Consider the following 24,419-nt stretch of genomic DNA (forward strand, 5'->3'; position numbering starts at 1 on the left):
TGTATGTTAGTACTTAATACAGAAAGCTCAGAGTTTTCAGGAGGATGTTTTGTGAGTAGGGGGAGCATGTAGTGGGTGGCACTGGCCATAGGGATTAGAATAGCCAAGAGCAGTGAATGGGTGGTGTGATGAATCTGAGGAGGTCATCGCTCTTTTCCTGGAGATAGCTTCTCCTCATGTGGCCAGGGGAGGGCAGCAGCTACCTGATCCGGCCCCTGGGGGTGGCTATATGAGGAAGGACCACATGGGGAGGCAAACCCTCAAGGGGATGATTTGATGTCATCGGAGAAAGTCACATACCCCCCATTCCCTTTTAGGGATGTTCTCTGCCCTACTGGTATTGTGTCGCTTTCCCTCAACAAGTTGCTAGGTCTACATCACAAAAGGAATAGAGTGTCAGCAACTGAGACGAGAAAGAGGCAGGCAAGGAGTAGTGATGATCACAACCAATGAGGTCCAACATCATCTTCCTCAACATCACACAAGGAACAGCATGGTAACAACTGATACAAGAAAGAGGGACAGAGCAGTGAAGATAACTAAGACCGGTAAACCAACACAGCGGTGTAGTCCTTGGAAGTTATTCAATCATGCCCAGGAAAATTTAAATCTGCCACAGCTGACAGATAGGAGGGAGAGCTGCAGAGGCTGAGTTGTGCCGTGACCTGTGCTGATACCAGTCAGAATGCTGAGAGAAAGCACGCTGAGGGAAGCAGTATGGAGGCTAATCCAGATGGCGGAAAGAGAAGCCGGAATGCAGAAAGCCCGCCGCCCGAGAATGTGTTACCGCGGGAACCGGACACAATGAAGGCGCAGCAGCTAACGGGATGCATGCCGAGCCAGTAAATTCAAAAGGAATAGAAGTGGAGAAATGTGAGGGGCACTTAAAGTACCCAGTAAGCCAAGGCAAGCCGGACAGGTTCCCGGGTTGCCTTAAAGTGTGTGCTGTTTCATGAAAGTAACGCGAGAGACGCAAAGTGAAGCCTGTGAAGAGATTAACATATTTGTGAACCATGCTATAAAAACTGTGTAGACGTCCTAACATGAGAGTATACCAGGCAAAGTCAAGTATGTGTAAAAAGTTACAGTAAGTAGTAACCTCAAGGAAGATCCATGCCCTTGAGAGTTTGAATGATTGTAAAGGTGAAAAAGAACCTGGCAGTGAGTATACCAGTCGACCTTTGAGTCTGGGACCCGCATTCAAATTGTAATACAGTAGAAAGGAATCCAAAGGAAGACATATGCCCTTAGGATCTTTGAAGTATCTGGAACGTAAAAAGAAACCTGGGGAAAGGAGTCGTTTCCCCATTTCCCCGGAACCTGTGAACAACTTGGTGACCTCCGAGTTTGGGACCCACACTCAGATTGGAATACAGTGAAAAGGGAATCCCAAGGAGGATACATGCCCTTAGGATTTTGAACTGTCTTGAATGTGGAGAGAAACCTGGGGAAGGGAGCCGTTCCCTGGAACTGTGAACATTGTCCACCTGGAACATTTCGGTTGGATGTATACCTTTGTGTTGGATTTGAACATTTATGCACTTTGAAAACCAGAGACTATATCCTCTGCACCTTAGGTTAGTTTTAGAGTGCGAGGGACAGGATAGGATTTCAGACACAGGACATATTTTTGCTTTGGACATCTTGACAAAGGACAGACCCCTTAGTTTTTTTTATTTGAGGTAGGGAAATACCTCCTAGATTAGGGTTAGTGAGGCGTTTTCCAACCCCTTTTTGGATCCGGAAGCAGTGTGTCGTCTTCACATGTTATCTCCCTCCTAGGTGGATTCCATTGTAATAGTTTTGGCTTCTAAGTGGCGCTTAAGTGCCACCCAATAGCCACAACTAAATGGGATAATGCAATTCACCTTTGAGTGCCAGGACTGCTGCTTCATACAGTGACAGAATGCCTTGGTGACTTGCAATATCCTTTTAATGCACACAGTTGGGGGGGGTGGTACACAGGGCTCAAAATGTGCACTTGCAACTAGCTGTTGGCTAGTGATAATGGACTATTGGTGAGTAAGAAATGGTGTGCTGTCTGTAAGGGAAGAATTGAGGTGGCAAGTGACATGGCTGGTTAGTAGCTTGTAACATATTTCCCCCTCACCCCCACATTTCTTTATGGTTGATAAATTAACAGACACCATTTTAAAAGTTAAAATATTGTTAGAAAGCTTTCACAATCTACATATTGAGCAGGCAGTGATTCACCTGGGGGTTCTTATTTGTAGAATTCCATGTTTTAATACATTTAAAAAGGCCACAGTAAGTTATCGCAGCATATCTCTAGCTGCAGAAACATTGAGGAGCAATTGGTTGGTGGACAATTCATACCTATCAAACGTGTTTCCATCCCATCTTCATTCTTTTCCTTCGCTGACTGTAGCTCTGTAGACAAAAGACAACCTAGTGTTAAGACATACTACCAGTAGACTAGTCACCGAAGTATCAGACATTAAACATGTTCCTGCTAAGACCAACCTCGTGTAAACCATAATACAAGCACAAACTAAAATGCAGAAACCGTAAAGCAGTTTTTGACACTGTCAATAGGACAAACTGTAGTGCCCAATCTGTCTGTCAATCTGCCCTCAGGGTAACACAGTACAACCACTGCCATTCCCCAACTGAAAAAAAACAGGGTCATGCTACATACATATCTGCTTGTACCCAGGAGTATAGCTTCATGAGGCTGGTGGGAGTCTTTGGGTGTTGCACCCCTTAGGCCTACCCAGTTGTTGGATTAGGAAAGTGCTGTCGGGTCTGAAGGAGTGTGTCAGGACCAGACTGTTCAATGCACCTGCTCGGCTCTAAATTACAGTTTCATTCTGTGGTTTTCCTTGAAGCTGTGCTTTAAAGGTCTATTGTTGGGCAAGGGATGCCCAGCAACTAGCAAATAAGGGGAAAGGTCATATTCAGTAACCCCTGCATGTGCAAAATCCCAAAACTTCACTGAAAGTGTTAAGGTTGGGGTTGTCCACTTCACAATGCAAATGGGCCATCACATTTAAGTTTCCACTACAAACAAACAGCGCTTGATCAGTTAATTTGTGAAAAAAATGGCAACCAAATATTTTTTTAAATGTACAAAGCTGCATGTTTATCTGACATGCAAACAAAGTTACTGTTTTGCAAAATTGATCTTTTATTCACGTAATGCCGAACATGATGCATGCCAGTTTCAAATAATGAAAAATTGGTCAAATGAATAGGACAGCCAACTCTGCCTCTTCAATCCGAGGCAATTAGGATCATGTGTTTCCCGAACTTTCTCAACCTCCTGATCACGTGAGGAATGACGGGGACTGGAGGAAATGCATACAGGAGTGGAAACTCCCAGTCCACTATGAATGCGTCCCCTAGAGCTCCTCTTGAAGGAAATTCCCTGGAGCAGTACAGTTCACACTTACGGTTCACACTGGTTGAGAACAGATCCACTTGAAGGGTTCCCCAAAGGGTATACATCTCTTGAAGGACTTCCTGAGCTAGTTCCCACTCATGAGAGACTGTGCTCTGCTTGCTCAGAGCGTCCACCGCCGTGTTCTCCTCTCTGGCTAGGTGAACTGCTGATCGAGAGATTCCTTCTTGAATAGCCCAGAACCAGAGCTGCATTGCTTCTCTGCACAGTGGCAGTGACCATACGCCTCCTCTCTTGTTGAGGAAGTACATGGCCACTGTGTTGTGCGTCATTATCAGGACATTCTTTCCCCGTACAGAGGGCAGAAAGGCCTTCAGTGCTATCTGTTTGCCCTCAGCTCCAAAAGGTTGATGTATAGTTTGAACTCTGATGGAGACCAACGACCACTGATTGTTAGATCGTTGGCGTGGGATCTTCACCCGTGAGTGAGGCCTCCGTCAATACTGTTATCTCCGGCCATGGTTGCCAAAAGGTTTCTCCTAACAGAATGCTGTCCTCGCAGGCCCACCACAGAAGGTCCTGTGCGTCTCTGCTCCGAACCTGTAGGAGGTCTGACATCCTCCCTGAGAATTGGGACCATTGAGTCCTGAGGGCCCATTGAAGTGATCTCATACTCAGGCGGGCCTCTGGCATCAGAATAATGTAGGATGCCATGAGGCCGAGCAACCTCAAAAAAGTTGAAAGCTGGAAGATGCTGGGCACTCCGAAACTTGGTGACCATCTGTAAAATGTGTTGAGCCCTCACCTCGGGTGGCAAGGCTTTTCCCAAGGATGTATCCAGGACTGCTCCAATGAACTGGAGTCTTTGAGATAGTATCATGTGGGACTTCTTTTAATTGAGGGAGAAGCCCAGTCTGTCAAGGGAGTGACAGGTGATACTGAGATGCTCCCGGGCCTGTTGGGTGAACGTGCCCGGAAATAGGGGTAGACGTGAATCCCCCTTCTCATGAGACTTGCTGACACCACCGTAAACAACTTGGTGAAAACCCTCGGGCGGATGTCAGCCCGAGTGGCAGAACTCGAAAATGATAATGAGAGCCACCAACAGCAAACCTCAGGTACTTCCTCTGCTTGCGATGGATTGGCAAATGAAAGTAATCATCTTGAATGTCCAATGATACCATCCAATCCAGCAGTTGGAGGGCCTAAACAATCTGAGAAAGCGTGACCATCTTGAACTTGTCCTTACTGAGGAACTTGTTCAAGTATCTCAAGTCCAAGATAGGTCTCAGTCATCCGTCCTTCTTGGGGATTAGGAAATAGGGTGAATACCATTCTCTGTTCTTCTCCATCACAAGTACTGGGTCTACAACACCTTTCTCTAACAGGGTCAACATTTCCTGCAACAGGAATGGATCTGGAACATTTAGCGAATGGATTCCCGGTGGAAGATCCCCAGGTCTCTGTATAAAGGGGAGGCAGTAATCCTGGGCTACTGTTACTGATGCCCATGCATCTCAAGTAATACCTCACCATTCTTTCAGATGCTGCGACAGTCTGCCTCCAACCGGGATGTCGTGAGTCAAGACCTCAGAGTGGTTATGAAGCAGCGGCTGATGGTAAAGCCGCTGCTGCTTGGGCAGGTTTGCACCGCTCCCTTGTCCACCACGAGGGAAGCTTCTTTGTCCTCTTTGACCTCTCGCTCTTCCAACTGAGGAGTGTGAGACGCCTGAAGGGGTCTCACCCGTTAATCCCCAGGGACTTGTCATCCAGGTGGCTTCGGACACGGCCATCAATTTTGTAGGATACCTAGAAACTCAACCCCTCACCCCTTTTCCGACGAACACTTTCTCATGGGCAGTTCATCGTAAGCGACAACAGACTAACACCAGAGCCGTATACCTGACATGTCTGAACCCAAGGGTCTGGCATAGTCAGGCAATTACTGATAATTGCACACACCTGACTTCCATCACACTTCCCCACATGGATAAAAGGGGGAGCACGAAAGCACACTCTGAGCAAAGCAAAACGCACGAGGGAGCAGCAATTCCGAGATGGCAGTTTAAACCGAGGAGAAAGGTGGCAGGAACAGAGAGGATGACAAGGAGGGAATTACCCTTGACCTTTTTGAGAAAGGACTGCAACTTTCAAGAAGCCTCAAGGAAACTAAACATAAGACCAGGAATTGCAGCTGATTAACTGTGTAGTACGTGTCAAAGGTACATGGGGCCCTCCCGCACTGATAGCCAAGGCGGAGGGAAGAGACTGCCTTGTGGTACTGTCCTCGGCTCCAATAGCCAAGCAACGCTAAAGAGTCCAGCACAGCCGAAGAGTTGGAGAAAATGATAGCAGACCAGACTGTGATACGCTCAAGGTTGCAAGCGGCAACAGTGTATACGATTGTATACGATTGAACTTTGTGAAACCAAAATAGATACCAGATACAGAGTGGTCAGGCGCCACATGGATGCTCTCTCGAAGGTCTCTGTTTGCTACTCCCCATAGCGGATGAGAATTACTGAACTGTAAAATGTAAGTGGTACTGCAGCGGGTTAAGTTGAGTCTGTGCACATTCGAAAGTCTGCCTGTGAACTGAAATTTGTCTGAGCACGGCTGAGGAGGGCTAATTGTAGAAAAAGGGTCCGAGGCGAGCTGAGGGGGATCCTGGGTGAACAGTAACACACTGAGAAGATTGTTGTGGCAAATGTGAACCCGAATGAGGGATGCCTACAGATTGAAGTTGGTCTGAGCCTGACTGTGGGAGGCTAATGGTGAAAGAAGGATAGGCTGAGGGGGATCCAGGGTGAAGAGTAAATCGTCCAACCTGAATATTGAGAAAGGAACATTTCTTTGTTGTTTATGGTACATCAGGTCCTCTGAGGCAAGAGATTTTGCACAAAAGAGACTTGGGCACAGAAGGCCCTGATGTTGGTGAAAGGAACTGTGACCTTGTGCCAAAGAAGCCCACGAGTGTTCTGTGCCCGAGTGACCCGCCTTGTCCTGTGCTAAAAACATGGGGAAGCGAGGCCAACAGCCTAAACATCCTGACTTATCATTTTGTGAACACTTCTTTCCTTTTGTGAACATTATCCCACACTATTTTGAAGCATAGTGGTAAGGATTGGCAATAGGTTTTTTAGTATAGGCCCTTTCTATTTGGCTAGACTCCACTAGGACTATATTATCATTATTTGATGGTCGTAGCTTTCTCCCATCTCAGATTTAGGTTTAGATAGGTGTTTTTCACACCCCTGATAAAGTTCAATAAACACCCTTGAACTGTGATCACTTGTGTCTGTCTTACTTTGGTACCATGCCTTCCTTACACCTCATATATTGATGTCAAGGACCTGAAAAAATCCTTTTTTGGTAGAGGTTTAAAAACCTTTTCCTGACTTTGTTGTGGCAAAGGCATTGATGATGTACAATCAGCGTCAATGTTTTTTGTATCGGCATCAATGGTGTTGACGTTAGTGGTGTCAATGTAATCGACGATTTAGCCTTGCACTTGTGCTTTGAGGCACTGGGCCCTAGATTCAACAGTTTCTTCGACGATTTCTCATCTCGTCAAGTACCTGAAGACTCTCGAGAAGTCTTAGGCTCATGACCCGAGCTCGAGGGCACGTGCGGTATACTCATCATCGACTGTAGCATGGCCACTTTTCTTAAATTTCGAGGTCGAGGCCTGTTCCTCGAAGATTTTAACCATTTTCTTTCAAAGAGTTCCCACTCATCTTTGGAGGAGGATTTAGTCGGGTAGACTATGCTCCTTTCATCTGAGGAAGAAGAAGGTGCCGTCTCTTCGATTTGTTTTGATGACGACGAGTGTCTGCTCCTCGAGAGGGATAGTTTTTTTGATTTTATTTAATGAGGAGAGGAATCTTTCGACTCGTGGGATGACCCACATTTCGAAGGAGTGGACAGGGATTTGGGGATAATCCTACCCACTGATAGTTTCGCTTGACGCTCTTTTAAGGCCTTACATGTCATCGACTGACAGGATCAACAGTCGGCGGTAAAATGCTGGACGCGCAGGCACCAGATGCATATTTTATGCGGTTCCATGATGGACATTTTCGTGCCGCATTTTAGGGATTTCTTTAAACCTATCACTGGAGTACTCGGAGCTGAAGACGCAGCCATTTTATAAATGGTTTCGCAGAAAACTGCATCGTGCCATAGTTCTCGAAGTAATCACATTCGCAGCAAAACAGAACTGAAGCCAACGGTGCTCCATGTGGTATATGTACTCGACAATGATGTCAGCTGAGATTGGAGGCCCTCGAGGGACATCGAGTCGGCGGTCTCGACTCGCAGCGCAAAAAATTCCAAAGCAGCTGAAGCTGGAAACACAGATATATCGTAAGATGAGGAATATGTGGGAAGGCACAATCCATTCGAAAGGCTAAAACAGCAAAGGGAGGATACCTTAATACATAAGACTCCTGACAAGGAACAGTGATTACAGAATAGTGAGGAAAACATAAGCATTCACAAAGGAGCTGGCTACAACAGCACACCACAAATAATAATCAATAGCGAGCAAAGGGAGAAGTGCAAGGGAAAACCTGGAACTGACTCCAAGAGAAAGTAAAGAAACAGGAGAAGGGAAAATGAAATTACAAGGGCAAAACCTCCCCCCTCCTCACCCAGGGAAGGAAAGGCAAAATACTAAATCTATAAAGGAGTAGTGACTAATCACTGCAGAATAGGGCAACGTCAAAGGAATAAAGAACACAGGCAAAGTGGGCTGCACAGAAAAAGGAAAACACTGGGAAGTGCTGACTGCAAAACAAAGGAAGACAGAAAGGGAATCCAGGAAGCAGAAATTAATATTAAGCACACTAATTTCGAAATCCAAGGAAAAGGGAACAATGAAATAGAAACTAGGAACTAGGCATTAAGCTAAAAACTAGGAACAAGGGACTGGTCACAAACAGCAACACTGCATCAATGACCAGCGCTGGACTGAAGCAAACTGAGGCTTTTAAAGCTGGCTAACGAGCACACGTCTCTGATGTGTTGCTTGTTGCATCTGTCAGCTACAGGCGCTGCCCATCTTCCTCCCAACCTTGTCCTGCAAGGATGGCGATGAAGCAGTGGGCCAGGCATTCTGGGAAGCATAGTCATTTGATTAAAGCAGCTGCCAAAAACCTGGAATGAATCCGGAATGGAAGTAACATGGAAACTAAGGATTTAGCACTCCCAATTCACCACAGCGCTGTCACAAAAGGTTCGGAAGGCAAGTCCAGTAGAGAATAAACACCTGCATACATCTTGGTTCAATTTCAATTGACTGGTATACTCGCCTGCCAGGTCTTCTTTTATGTTTCTCAGTTCTTTAAGTGCATCAACATAGCATATACCGAGGGGCTGGCTAACAGCAGAGCGATGCAGATGTGAGTCCTTAAGGCTCCTGCAGCTGCCGAAAACATCCTGAGAAACAGCCTGATATACGTGGCAAAATCAAACTGAAAACACCTCTGCAGGAAGACAGTGGCAGCGAGCAGAAGTGGGTGAGATATGAGCTTCCAAAACGGCTGTCTGTCCGAATCCTGAGCTGCGGACCAACCTGCGTGACACTGAGGAGACACGGACAAAATGGAGGCGAGCTAAATGCAAGACTCAGAGAGCCGTGCATGGAGCTGAAATACCAGCATTGAGACCGACATACAGCCCAAGGCCAGCTGCTAGCCCCCGACGGCCGAACGACACACCGTGGTCCGAATAACGACGAGCTGAGCACCAGATGCCGTGGATGGCCTGCGTTGTGCAAAGCTGCGCCACTCGCCCAGACTACGCGGGCTGCTGCATGCAAGTGCGACACAGCATGGGAATCCGACGCGGCCTGATGCTGGGGCGGCCTGATGACAAGCGTGATGTGCCCAGAGCGAAAGCGCATACATAATCGCTTTGTCCGACGCAGTGCCTGATTGGGGAGGTTGCGTCCCCCGATCGCCCCTCAATCTGCTCCACAAACTACCCTCACGGGTGAACTGGACGCTGAGAGCGTCGATCCCACTCTGGGTCGCTGCCCTGAGAGCGAGCTGGGGGACGAGGGGTCCCAGCCCGAACACCGACGTTTGCCAGAGTGGTGAACACGCTGAGGAGTCTCCCCCAGAAAGCCGCAATAGTCCGGGCGTCCGTCCTGTAAAGCTGGAAAGGGAGATACTGATCTGAGGAGATCTCCAACAGTGGAGACCCCCCGCCCTGCATGACAGACCCGACCAGTCGACCACCGGATCATGCCGGGTGAAGAACGAAAAACAAAAGAGGCCGTTTGGCCCATATCGCTGGACACCACCCAATGGTCCGGGTCGCCGCCTTTGGGGAAGAGTGAGGCTACATGGCAACAGGAACGCATATGACCACCTATACTGGATTTGGCTGGGCCCAATGCGACAAAGCAACCACTGTGCATAACGCGTGTCAAGCTGGGCGGTGGAATACCGCCAAAACCGAGGTAAGGAGAGAAGTGGATCAGGTGGGTAACCCACAATCCCAACAGCATGAAAAAGCGCCAAGGCATTATAGCAAACACTTGCGAGAGCCGTGCCCTGAGTGAAGACATGACCGGGACCTTTTCCCTTTCCCCTCCACCCCCACTTGCTCTCCACTAGAAAGGCGCACAACCTGCGTGTACCATCCACATACACTCTAGAGACCGCGTGCAGCGATCCTTCTGCTTTGGCTGCACAGGATCGCGACTGGTTTCGCGCAACACTAATGTGACACTGTAGGGTCTGTCTTGCTTACTGAAGGTGAGCAAGCACCAGGGCCGTGTTGCTAGAGGGTTATTTGACTGGATTGGTCGACTGGATCTAATGACCACCCCATTGTTGCTGACCCAGTGTGCATGACCGGACCCCGGTGCACACGCGTAGGAAACCTCTGGATGTGTGAGCACACAATGATGCTCATGTACACATAGAGCATACAACTTCAAATAAGACTGACCTGCCTCCAATCAGGTGAGGTGATGGAGCAGGGGAACTGGGCCCTAAGGACTGCAACTGCATGGACTGGAGGCACAGAGGAGCGACTAGATCTGAATAATGATCCACCTGTAGAGCAGCCATTGAAAATCCCCCTCTCCTTCTTCACCTTTGACACCCTACTGTCATTGCAGTAGAGCCACGGTGCCAAGCCCAGAGACACGGGTCGCACTCCTGGCATTCTGGAGGCAGAGGGGGAGCCGGGTACTGCAACTCTGGACCACTGGACTAGCTGATGGGGGGGGATACAGTAACAACCACTGTGGTACCCGACACCATACCAATAGGACCCAAACCAGTGCTGTCAATCCTACCCTGCTCGGGCTGCATAACACAAAGGGGGAGAATGGCACAATGAAAGAAAATACCCCTGACTAAAAAGAAATGTGCAACTGCGACTGAAGAGTCGCATCACCACCCCCACCTGTGATAAACGCAGAGGTGAAGCCTACCACATGCAATTTGGTCTCTAGGTAATCACCACAGACCCAAACAAGCAAAGTGGGGCCACCACAATAGAGGGCACCACTCAAGACCACCGCACTCTCTGCGATACCATTTTGTCCAGCGAAACAGAACCGCATACCGCAGCCTGACATCGCCTGTACCCATCATGGGCAAGGACAAACCTAATAAAGTGACCACCCAATGCAGGATGGACCAATTCACCACACCTTCAACAACAACCCCAACGGAACAAGTTCACCCAGATACCATGACAGAAACAGAGGCGACAATATCCCTAAGGGACGTGATGGCTGCAATCGCAGATTTGTGTGCCTCCATCGAGCAAAAAATTGATGGCATCAGCATGGATGTCTCACTCGTCTGGCACGACCTACAGAAGCTAACATCACGCACTGGGGAGGTAGAACAGCGAATATCTGAAATGGAAGATGGACAAAGAAACCTAGAACAACAACTGGCCAGAGTTACAACACGTCTGAAAACAATGGAGGAAAGGGTGGACGAAGGTGAGGGTAGGTCAAGACGTAACAACGTCCGAATCCTAGGCCTACCAGAAACAGAGGAAGGGCCAAACATGGAACTGTTCCCGCAGCAATGGCTCGCAGACCTGTTTGAACCAAAGACATTTTCCAAATTCTTTTCAATTGAACGGGCTCACGGAATGCCTACTGGGCGGCCGGTGCCCGGAGCACGTCCACGCACGGTAATAGCAAAGCTATTGAATTATAGAGACCACGATGCCTTGCTCCAAATGGCACGCGCTAAAGGCACAATAACCTATAATGGTTCTAGAATTGCGTTCTTTCCAGACTACACCAGGGAAGTCCAGAAGGCCAGGCAATCATTTGACCAACTTAAAAAACTATTACAAGTTCTAAATGTGAAATATGGCTATTGCTCCCAGCTCAACTCAAAACATACCATTATGGAACGACGGTCCACTTTACGGACCCCAAGGACACCTGGAAATGGGCAGAACAACACATTGAAGGGGACAGGAGAGCAGTGTGGAGCAACAGAAACAGGAATCCCCGAGCCCTGCCTGGCAGAGGCCCACCAGCCCCGCCACCGCCGGCGTTGGAACATGAACCACTGCGGCAAGAGGGGGAAGATTGAGACCAAGAGCACCATAGACTAGACATATCCTCACCCCTCCACGTTTGAAAGGCGAGGGAATTATTCCCACACGGCGAATGCCCACGCTAACCACGGATAGACACAAAGTTAAGCGGCTGGCGCAGACAGAGACCTCCCCCGCCCCTAGAAATGTCACCCCAGCGCTGTTGGGATGGACTTGCTTCAGGGATCCGTAGGTGCCGGGTTTAGTCTAGATTTGCTTAAGTTGTTAATTGTTTAACTGTTGTACATTGTTAATTGTTTAACTGTTATTTGATGTTCGGGCGACAGATGCTTCAGATTAGGATGGAGAATAGGGAAGGGGGATGGGGGAACTATGTTATATGTTGTCCACAGATCCACCGATCAGGTCACACTCATGCTCCAAAAGTGCATCCTGCAGTTAATTCAAAAACTATGTTTGAAATTGCGACGCTACACACACCTGTTCTCGATATACCCGATATGGCTGCAACAGGGAATAATGTCAAAACTAGATTTCTAACGTGGAATGTCAATGGGATGGCCAGTGGAATCAAAAGGCGCCTGGTCACACAGTTCCTCAACAGGCACTCACCATATATTGCACTCCTTATCGAAACACACCTGGCAGGCACTTCATTCACCTTGTTTAAAAAAACTAACTATCGCATGGTGACGCATGCCGGTTTCTCCATGGGCTCAAGAGGGGTGCTCATACTAATACACAAGAGACTTCCCTTTAAACATTCCAAGGTAACACAAGATACAGGGGGCAGATTCGTCTACCAAATAGGGAACCAAACCCTTGACATCTTGGCGGTCTACTCCCCGCCCACACTTATACCCGACCTGGTTAGAGATATTAAACCTATACTCACTAATAATGTGGCTGACATCTTGGTAATAGGAGGAGACTTCAATGAGGTCATGAATGTAGCAATGGACCGTACACACCTAAGAGGAAGGAATCCCAGACCCAATACCAAACTTTTCACCTTTACCTCTGCACTTGGGTTGAAGGACGTATGGCGAGACCTACACCCAAAAGATCTCGAGTACTAATACCACTCTGGAGTCCATGCCTCACTGTCGAGACTGGACTACTTCTTCCTTCCTGCAACAGACACGCATAAAGCAATAGAAACAACCCTACTCCCACGCGGCATCTCCGACCACTCTCCCCTCCTAATGGTGCTCTCAACAAACAGAGCACTCCCTCACCCTCGTGGCATCTTCACAGCTACTATTTAGGATTCCCAGACCTCATAGAACACATCCAAACTGCCACTAATGCTTATTTTGAACTGAACGCGGGATCGGTAGCTAACCCGGCAATACTATGGGAAGCATACAAACCGGTACGACGGCCCATAACAAAGCACACCAGTTAGCACTGGTGGAAGCAGAGCAGGATGTACAGCAAAAAGAAGCGGCATATATTTCAACTGGCTCCCCAGATACGCATCTATCCCTCCTACTGGCTCAAGAACGCCTTCACAACATAGCCCTAGATTGTGCCAAACAGGCGCACAAGGTGATGCGTACAAGACTATATGAATCAGGTGACAAAAACCTGGCAACTGTTAGCATGGCTGGAACGAAGGGACGAAGGCCACCGACAAGTCAGAGAAATCTAAACAGAGAGTTCAGAAGTGTTACAAACTGATTGCGATATCGCCGACGGTTTTGAAGACTATTATGGAGAATTGTTTAGACCTCAGTAAGAACCCATAGACACTTCAGTGCTTGACGGGGTCACGATCCCCTCCCTAAGCGCCAACCAAACAGCCCTCCTTGAACAAGATATCACTGAAGATGTACTCGTATATCACAATTACAATCGGCGACGACACTGGGACCAAATGGTTTACATAGTTGACATATGGAAAACATTGGGCAGAAACGAGATAGCCCCGCATATGCTTAGCATATTCCGGCACTATAGAGAGCAAGGAACTCTGTCTCCCGATTTGAGGAGAGCTAGTATAATTGTAATACCCAAAACAGACAAGCCCCCATATAAATGTAGCTCATACAGACCAATCTCCCCGATCAACAGCGAGACCATCTCCGACCAAATCCTAGCGAAAGTGCTGGCGAACAGATTACAAAAGGTGATAACCTCACCGATCCATCCGGATCAATGCGGATTCATGCCGCAGAGGTCCACACGCATGAACCTCCGCAGGCTACACCTAGCGATAGAAAAAACTCCTGCACTTCAGGTACCCCTTGCTCTGTTGGCAATAGATTTTGAGAAAACTTTTGACTCTGTGTTGGGGGAAGCCCTGTGGGAAATTATGCTCAGAATGGGATTTGTGGAATAACTTATGGGCTTTGTACGACTCCTGTATAGCTCTCCAGAGGCGGAGGTCAGGGTAATGGTTGGCCGTCAAGAGTCATCCAACTAGGTAAGAGAATAAGACAAGGTTGCCCCCTATCCGCAATGCTCTTCGCGCTGGTAATTGAACCCTTTGCCATAATACTACAGAACATACCGTCATGGAGAGGCTTCCACTGGCAAGAGAATTGGGAGGATAGAGTTTCCTTATATGCTGACCTGATAATATACCTGGGAGACCCATCCTGATCCTGTCCGGTGGTTACGCAACTATTGGAATGGTATGGGTTCTTCAGTGGCCTGAAAGTGAACTAGTCCAAATCCATACTTTTCCCGGTCAAAGGTGCGGGAAGAGCTAGCCCGGATAATTGCCCATACCGCATTGAAACAGAACAATTCCGATATCTGGGAATACAGATCCCAGTCAACCTCACTGATTACATTATTAGGAACCTACACTCGATCACGGACAGGTTCATAGAAGATGTGCGTCACTGGGTCCTACTTCCATTAACCCTAATGGGAAGAGCAGCACTGTTCAAAATCCTAGCCGTACCCCGGTTTCTGTATATCCTACAAAATGCCCCACTCCACGTGTCAGCCTTGGAATTTCATAAAATCAATACTACCCTTAGGAAGCTCTTGTGGAGGGAGGACATCCGCGGATAGCACTCCAAACACTCCAACGTTCCATCTGGGAACAAGGCATTGGGTTACCACATTTGCAAACCTACTACTGGGCTAGTCAAATGACAGTGGTTAGTGACATATTACACAGAGATAAAGAGCTGCCCCACATTAGAGCAGAGATTGTCGCAATGCAGGGGTTGTCCCCCTTGGGAAGCCTCTATCAAACACTGAAACCCCCACTCCCCCGCACCATGACAGCGCATACTGCACTAATCTGGAAAGAAACACAGACATATTGGCTGGGACAGCAGAATTACCTCAATACAAGCACTGTGGGGGAATAGGAACCTACCTGAAATAGGTAAACATCCGGCATTGGCCGGTTTGGTAATCAAAGGGAATACTCAAAGTCGGGGATGTGATTATGGAAGGCAAGCTGTTGCCCTTCGAAGATCTGGCAACATGATTTGGTCTTCCCGACACTGAGAGATACCGCTACACACAGCTGAAACACGCACAGCATACACACCTACCTGCACTGTCTGACATGTCCGATTGTACAACGATAGAGAGGAATATAGTCCTCGATCGCATCGCCAGTAGAGTCACCTGTGTGATGTATAATGCCATATCCTCCTTTGCAACACCAGAACTTTGCAGATTAAAACTTAAAGGAATAGTGCGCTCAAAAATATTTTTGTCCCGAGGGTTCGGGCATGTGTTTTTAAGCATACGTTGATCGATCGTACAAACATTTCCTATGCACCTTACAGTAGTTTTCCTAATTTTTACACATGCGAAATCAGGCAGCAGGGCGCAGCCATCTTGTGCTAATCTTATCCGTTGCTGCATCGCCCTAAGGTGAACTGCCCTGGCGGCACTAAATCATATCCCTCGCCCCTGAGGCTGACATCACCAAACCTAGTGATATTCTCTGCCTATCTCCATGATGTTACTGGGCAGCGTAGCCAAACGCACCCAGTCATCACCTACGTGTTAACGTAAGTTGACGCAGAACCCGGAATATCAACACACATCATCTCACAACACAGTGCGTCCCAATTTTGAATATTAAACTATACTTTTAAAGGAAATAGCTAAACTCTAAAATGTGTAATGTACTTTTATTTCACAATAAACGCTCCGAAAACATCCGGCGATTGCCATATTCAAGCAAATGTTTGTTCTCGATCCACAAATGTTTGTTGAAAGTCACAAGGTTTTCCTTTTGGGTATAAGAAGCGCATTGGACGCACTGTGAATCGCAAGCCTTCGGCACCAGCTTGGTGCTAGGCCACCGTAAACGATGTGAGGTTGCTCCTTATCACTGGTAGCGCGTAAAGGCATATCGGCCCATGGCGATCATCCCAAAACAGCATCATGGTGATCCAGCCATTTAAGTGTATCTAAAGAAGCCATCAATTGGTATCTGGAGCTGATGACATTTGCAGAAAGGCAGGATGTAGCTGTGTGGAAAACATAACAGAAATGTGTCTCAGTAGCCGTTCTTTATTATAATCTATCAGTTTACCCATTAATTCTGCACTGTGTGAAAACTATTGATGAACACAAACGTGAAACAATGGGAACACAGAGAAAACAACGTGGAAAGTAGTCTACAAATTGCTTGAGAGGTAAGTGCTATGGAGTAGGTTTAGCTCGCAATGGGATGCGGTAGCTGACGCTACAATTCGAAGAACACATAGACAGCATTTTAATTAAATATTAGCGTAGAATTTGGCATTTGTGGAACCTGGGGCAACCCAGATGTGGACTGCATGCATTTCGATGCTGGACTGCCTATGTGCCCGGGACAAAGACAGGTACACACACAGGGTGTTTTTGCATGTCGTTGCAATATGCCACAAAGAACAACCCGTTACAATGTAAGCCAGCAATAACGGTCGGCTAATGAAACCTTGACTTGTTTGTCTATAAAATCGTCTACAGTAAAACTTGGATAATATTCATCACTTCCATTCTCTCAGCATAACGCAGAGACTCCATTCAGATCAACGAATATTCATAAAATGAAATTACGTGTTCCTTAGTCCAGTTTTGGAATGGTGAACCTTATCATATTTGATGGTATTAGACCCCTCCCTTTATTCATTCCTTTCGGAATCCTCCCTTTTTCCAAGGTTGAAAAACAATTGAACCTTATACTGGGTACGATGCATGTGTTTGCTCAGCTCGCAAGCAAAATTCAAAGGCGCTCACCTTCACTCCGAATGGAAGCGAATAGCCCTTCAGACCATAGTGGCATTAGAAATATTTTTGAAAAACAAATGAATTGTTTGCTGCCGTCCACCAATGCCGCGTGAAATTCCTAGTCATTTACAGTTTTTTATGAAAACAGTTAGTTAGTTTACTTCCAAATGCCTTATTTATAATGTTCCTCTGGAGAGCTTCGCACTCTCCCAGCGACTCCAACAGCCAGCCCACACTACCTGTCAGCTCAGCCTGTCTCCTGTTCACACAGCAAATCCCGTAAACATTTTTCGCCGCAAGGAGCGAGTCTCGAGCCCTGACAAAATGTGCTTGTACGAGAATGTCAGAGCAAGCTCTGCTGCAACCCCCTCCTGCCAGGCCGCAGTCCCCTGAATCCATAACCCCATTTCTATTTGAACACATCTGGTTTCCAGACCCTAACCCCGCACCACCTCAACCTCACCCCATATACCTATTCTGGATTGGTCATGTATTCTGGTAACGCTGACACCTACCCCCACTGCGTTTGAAATCGTAAGACTCTGAGGGCTGCAAATCAAAGATCGGCCCCTGTGATAAGACATCCGATAGTGAAGGCGCTCACTCCCCACACTGATCTACACACTTATCCTAGACATGCATTAAATAATGATCATCACTGTACCTTTTAAGTATGTATTAGAATTGCACACGTGTGTTTGTACTATCCCACTATGAGTCACTAGCGAGGTGAAGGGTGTGGGGGTCTTCCCCTGACGTAACCTGCAGGGGTGGGGCTTGATAGCTGACAGGTCTGGCACATTAGAGCAAGAAGGGGGTGGAGTGACATATTAGTTTAGGACGGAATATACTGTGACTGGGGTCTTGTTTTATTAGGAGACACTCTGGGGTGGTCAGCAAGAAAGGGTCACACTTCTGGTACATCAAAAGAACTGCTTTGGAGGGGCACATGGTTGAACAAGCAGTCATTTTCCAACGGGGGTGAGAGGTGCAGGAGCAGATTTGTTGAGATGGATGAACTACAAGTCATGGTTTGGCCTGGTCACACACAGGACAGCGATCTCAGAGGAAGAACGTAATTTATATATTCTTTGCTCGCAACATCTTGTCTCAGTGCATCTGTGAGAAAGGGACTTGGGAGGCAAATGCAAAGGAGGAAAAAGGTGGGGTCTGTCAGTGCTCACTGTGCGCTGCTCTGCTGAGGGGAGTGGAGACTTTGCAATGCCGGAATGTGGCCTAGTCCAAAGTTGGAGTCGAGGGTACACAAAATGGAGTTCAAGTGTGCCTAGCAATAGCCTCACCTCTGCTTATGTCGGTGCCTTCTTCCCCATGGCTGCAGAAGGGCAAAGGAGGCGTCCCCCACGAGTGCAAGAGCAAGTGGTCCCTTTCGTGTAGAATGTATGGGGGGCTCAACCGACCCACTCCTTACTTACATTAGCAACAACCCCTAACATATGCCCCAATGAAAATATAGGTCAGAATGCACCTATTTCTCACCAACAACCCCCTTTGATGCGCTGTTTTGCTTACAGTCAGTAGTTCTTGCGTGCCAAGTATCTTATCTAGCCTAGGTCTCATTCCTTTTGTGCGACGCGTAGTTATTCAGCTATTTGGGCAAGTGTTTGGTAAGGTAACTGCAGAACCCCAAAGTTGCTTTCATGCTGTTATCCATTTGACCCTCCCACGATCAGTGAAGGACCCACAAAACGAAACTGGGAAGTGTGAAAGCACAGTGCTACACTGTATGGCATTCTCCAAAAGGCACTTCTTGCAAAAAGAATTGACAAAGAGGATACATTTCAAAAGACACATTGGACGCTTTATTTGGACACTTTATATCAACATTGTTGAACAAATAAATAGCTGCTAATCATTTGGACCGGGAAGTGAACTGTTCCATGAGCTCTGCTTTCGGCGGACAGGGCACGTTTGCAATGTTTTGTGGCAATGTATGTGTCCTCGGAAGAAAACTGTGCGCAATTCCATGAGTGTGTATGTCCAAGACAGTCAAAATAAGATCTTTCACAAAATCGAATTCCATTTCCTGGTATATTGGCTTGACCACCCATTTATTGCTTCTTTTCGTAAAGGCCATTGTGTAACGAAGCATCCCAAAGTTTCCGGCAGTCCTCGATTGTTCACGCCCTACGTTCTTGTTATGTGCTAATACCGCTAGTAATGTCCTATATTGCATCCTGTCTATGCCGAAATGCAATCTCTTGGGCATGTACTTTAGGCCCATATTGTAGAACACCTCCAAATCTCCCGTGCGACAGAATTCTGTGAGTCCCTTCAGATCTCTTGATAGAGTTTTATCGAACACTATCTTCTCAAGAGCTTTGTGTGGAGGTGAAGATGGAATCAACCACTTCTTCTTGCGTTCCTGCTCATCCGACAAAGGTCCATGTGCACATTGGTGGAAATGTTGGTTTTCTGTCCAAGAGCGAACGTTGAAACAGTGGTGCATTAGTGACTGCCATTTTTCTAGTAGAATTTCCACAGACCCAACACAAGTTTTGGAGTGCCACCAAAGATGGTTGCTGAAATACTGGGACCACTGTAAAATATTTTCAGAACTTTTTTTTTCCCAGCAGCTGCGATTTGTTTATTGATTGATTTGGCAACGTGCCATGCATTAAATTGATGGTTAATATTTGGAAACTGCTCTCTCTTGGTCTTGGCTATTGAAACATGCCTGTCCGTGGCTATGAGGTCAATTTGCATTCCCCTCGATTTAAGATCTTCCAGGGATTTGATGAAACCATGTTTCTCCATGGCCACTGAGGATTTACATTCAGACACCTGCACGACCCCCGAACACAATTATTTTAGTTTCCATGTCCTGAAAGTGGTATGTGCAGTACTTTGCTGAAAATCCGGGGCTGTCACACTGTCCATCGCCAGCTAGCCTGAACCGTTTGTCAGAGAATGTCCTTTCAATTGACATTTGTTCAATTTTCCATGTTTCACTAATAGCAGGGAATAAATATTAACATTGATATTTGTAGTACTGTGTTTTAGAAAGGAACTGGAGTCCCACAAATTGACAGAAACTGGACAACTTATTAAAAGTAGAGCCACTGAAAAGTAAAGCTGCTGCACACAGTAGATTTCCAGCTGTCACTTTCCGCAGCATCGGTTGAGCGGACCATAAACATTTTGCATGGAGCAGATCACAGGTGGCTTGTATTTTCAAGTTAGTCCCTTGTGATAACGAGTCACATTCAACAACAGCTTCCTGCATACTCCCCGCCCCTCACTGGATGGACACATTTCAGCATCAGTATTATCTCCACCAGGCAGCTGTCGAATACAATGTATTTGGGCTCCTGTATTAGACTATCGTCCTGCATGAATGTGGTTTGTGACCTAACTGTGGTGGAGATATCGGCCGAACAGGACGCACTGTAATCGAGATCTTTGGCAAGTTCCTCGGTCAATTGTGTTGAGGCTTCAGTCTCTGTTATTTCAGCTTGTGTTATTTGAACACGAATCGGAGAAAACATCAATGTCGATTGTTTCCTGGGTGGCCCTTTTTTTGCTGGTCTCGATTGTGTCAAGTGGTCTGCAAGTTTTTCAAAAGCATCATCATTATATTCAGTTTCATCTTCATCTTGTGGAGTTCTCCCATTGTAGCACTGGTCCAACAACACTTTGCTGGCTTTGCCGGTCACAATCAATTTATTTTCTGGCCATTGGGTGTTAGGCAGAATTATATGCAGTACCCTTTGGGAATACTACACACAATTAAGACTACAAGTGACAGTACAATTTCACCTTTGGTACAAGCCTGTACTACACAGTTATAGTGGTAGCAGTAGCAGAACAGCCAGACCTATTTCAAGAGTAAGTGAGCAGTACAATTAGTTACACAAAGGACAGCAATTACTATGATTCAGGTAAACACTGACTCAAGGTTTCTAAGTAAAAGAATATATATTTATTTACTCAACAGTTGTATAACATTTCACTATTCTAAGCAAGCTAAAAATCACAATCATAAATACACCACACCACTTCCCTTAAATTCCAGACAAGTTAAGCTCACAAAATGAAGTGGGAGTAAAATGGCACTCCAGCAATTTCAAAGGGAGGGAAAGACAAAGTTATTAGAAATTAGGCAAAACCAACAGGTAAGTACTCAGGGCAATAGACAAGAGAGACTACAGTGAGGAGATCAGCTAGAAAAGGCTTAGGGCCAAAGTCAATGGGTCAAAAGTCTTTTGCTCAAGATCACACAGTTCAGGGTAGTTTGTGGTAATGTTCGTGGCACAGATTCCAGACGAGGTTGGTTGGTAGAAAATTTAGTTCAAAAGAGAAGAGAAGGACAAGCCCTCGGTTTGGAGAAAGATTTCAAACACTTTCACGGCGGTTGAATGAAACGGACAACCGGATTTGCACAGTACCTTGAAACGGAGAGGGAGCTGTAGCTGAGGCGGACGTTCCTGCAGGCTCACGGTTCCTGAAGCGACTGTCGGACTGACACGAAGTAGGAAGACTGGAGGGTCCTACGGCACCCAGGGAAGAAACCAGCAGCAAAGCAAAACAACGAATAAAAGGTGCGCTTCTTAAAACCCAAGCAGGGTCCGACCTTCCTGGCTATCCGGCCCACTGTAGCTCTGTACAGCGAATTTGACCAGAGGCGGGGTCCTGGCTTGTAGTTTTGGCAAGCTGGTTGGTCCCACCAGCTCAAGGGAAGAAGGTTCCTGGAGTATCTTCTCTGTCATCGGATTCTAGCGATTCGGACCTGCAGCAGGGCTTCACCGTGTAGTTCAGTCGTGGTAGGGGTCCCCTTCCTCCAGTTCCTCGTTGGTTTTTTCGTTCCAGTGGTGACTCTGCTCTTCCAGTCCCAGAGACCTGCTTTTTATGCAGTTTTCCGTCATTCATACAGCCTGGCTGTCAATCACACAGCAGGGTGGCTAGCCTGGTAAGGCCAGTCCCCTTAGCCAATCAGACAAGAGTGCGACTTGGGTTAACAAGAGAATCCATGGCAGGTGGCCGAAGATCCCTCCTGCAAATCCTGCCTACCCAGACTTTCAGGCGCCTAAAGGAGGGCTTCTGTGCAGAAGCCAGCGAAAAGACAGCAAACAAAGGAGTCATCCCCGATTTGGTGCACAGAGAAAAACACGAGAAAGACTTTAACAAAAAGAAATGGCGAATAAACCCAGCCGGAGCCAAAATAAAATGTATTTGGTCAAGCAGGTTTATGTTCGAGGCTAATATAATAGCCTAAAACAATACCACGTTTATATAAGATAATCGTGGTAGAAAAGTTAGGGTAGATACCACTGCCACCAGCCAAGTCTTAATGTTAAGGGAGCGAAAACAAGGCTCCAGGAGTCACAGACAAAAAGGGATAAGAGTTAACCCTTTCCAATACTCCATGTAAGATGGGGTGTACTGGGTCTGTGGTTTAAAGTGACTATATAAAGTTAATGGCAACTTTACCTCTTTGTGGGGGACAGTAGTCAGCCCCAGAATAATTGAGTCAGTGGGAATTCTCAAAGACAACCCTGTGTCACTGCACTGAAGGTGCTGTGTAACACACACAGAAAGTGGTGCACATGGAGTAGTTGAGGCTCCAGTGCCCAAGATCACACAAAGTAGAAATACACATAGTAAAACACATGTAAGAGTAAGGCCCACACTCTTACCAGGTGAGAAAATAAATCCTAGAAATCCAGCAAAGCTGGCGAGGGACTCATTAGGTAAGGGAAATCAACCATTTATGAGAATTCTCCCTAACATTGGGCATAAGCCTCTCGAGTCTGCTTACTGATTTGAACACGCTGCACCTCAAATAATAGTTGCTCCATGGCGAAATCAGCTTGGCAAGCAGCATCTCCGTTTTTAGTAGCTGTCTGTGTCATCAAAGTTTGTTTACTTCTGGGCCTCTAGGAGATGGGTTGTAAAAACATGTTCAATGTAAAACCAACATACATTATATAGCACTTTAGATTTTTTTAAAGGCATGTTATCAAGACACCAGCCCAAAACACTTTTTGTAATCACAATTGTTAAGTTAGTTACCCTTGCTTTCTTGACTTTCTGTGAAACCGTGTTCTTCACTGTAACGACTGCACCAGCAAGTTGGTCCGCCACCTCGAATCCACGTGCCTCCTCTTCCATTTCCCTATCTTGTACACATCCCTAGAATAGAATATTGATTAACAAAAAGTCAATTGTATTTTAAATCAAATTATTTCCTCACACACATGGCTTACATAGACAGTCTCGTACACTGGGTACGTCATTTAGTCAAAATATACATTTCGAATTTCACCTGATTGATGGCTAGTGTTCTCGATCAGAGATCACTGTGCAAAACCCACCGATTGTAATTTTGCACTCAAGCGTTTTGCAAAAGATGCTAGTTTATAATAATGTCACTGTCTAATAGCATCAGATGTACGATATACTTTATTTCATTCAAGGGAACGGTCAGTACGCATACCTCAGGCTCTGGATCAGCTTCAAAGGATGATGTAATTGTAGTCGAAGTACCAGCATCATCCTGTAACACAGTACTTGTTTTAGTATGGATGAAAAAAGTGAAATTGAACACACACAATGGGATGCAGACAATGGTACATATCAATAAAAACCCATAAATGAAACATTATGTAAATAAACCACAGGATACGTAAACTTTATCATATTATCTCTAATTCCATGCATAATACATTTCCGGAACTGAACAGCGAAATAAAACTACCTGATACGCGCTCAAAGTTGTTGTTGACTACGGGAAAGACATGGATGCAGAATCTTGCTCCCTCGTAGTCAGTGCATTGTCATGGAGTTGTAAAGGGAAAATTAGATTTGAATTAGAAATGCTAACCTAAACAAATTGACATGTAAAGCAACCGATTACGAAAAGATTATGCTTATTTCCAAGGGCACTATAGCATAGTTCTCTGTGCCCATATATAGCTTTCTACGATGCTCCTAAAACCAAGGACAGATGTATAGCAAAATGGGGTTTAGTAATAAAGCAATACAATCTTGTAAAGATGAAAAGTATTGTAAGGTACATTTACACCTAAAACACGAATCCGTCCATGTAGTTACCTGTTCACTACCCCAAGGCCTACAGCTAAATCATGAACCGTGACTCACATGAGGCAGTGTGTGTATGAATATAGTTGGAATTGCCTTTGGAAGCAATTTACGAGACGTTCTGAGTCGATGCTTCTTTGTGTACTGCGATTGGTCGTACATATTCGTGGTAAAGTGCAGGCTGCAGATGCAGAATCGATCACCCTCAAGTCCCCCCCAAGACATCCTGGGCTCTACTTTCATGCTCTTCCGG

At 46.4% G+C, this 24,419-nt stretch overlaps 1 protein-coding gene across 1 annotated transcript in view; it reads right to left on the reverse strand.

The window, feature by feature from the left end:
- The window catches only part of ARL6IP6 (ARF like GTPase 6 interacting protein 6), a 346,923-nt gene that overhangs the window by 209,247 nt on the left and 113,257 nt on the right, over window positions 1–24,419 (reverse strand). The window contains exon 2 of the mRNA XM_069616430.1: window positions 2,338–2,391. Coding sequence (XP_069472531.1) covers window positions 2,338–2,391 — 54 coding nt within the window. The remainder of the gene's footprint in view (window positions 1–2,337; window positions 2,392–24,419) is intronic.

The sequence above is a fragment of the Ambystoma mexicanum genome, chromosome 9 (genome assembly GCF_040938575.1).
Source record: "Ambystoma mexicanum isolate Mex_15411 chromosome 9, UKY_AmexF1_1, whole genome shotgun sequence".
Lineage (NCBI taxonomy): Eukaryota > Metazoa > Chordata > Amphibia > Caudata > Ambystomatidae > Ambystoma > Ambystoma mexicanum.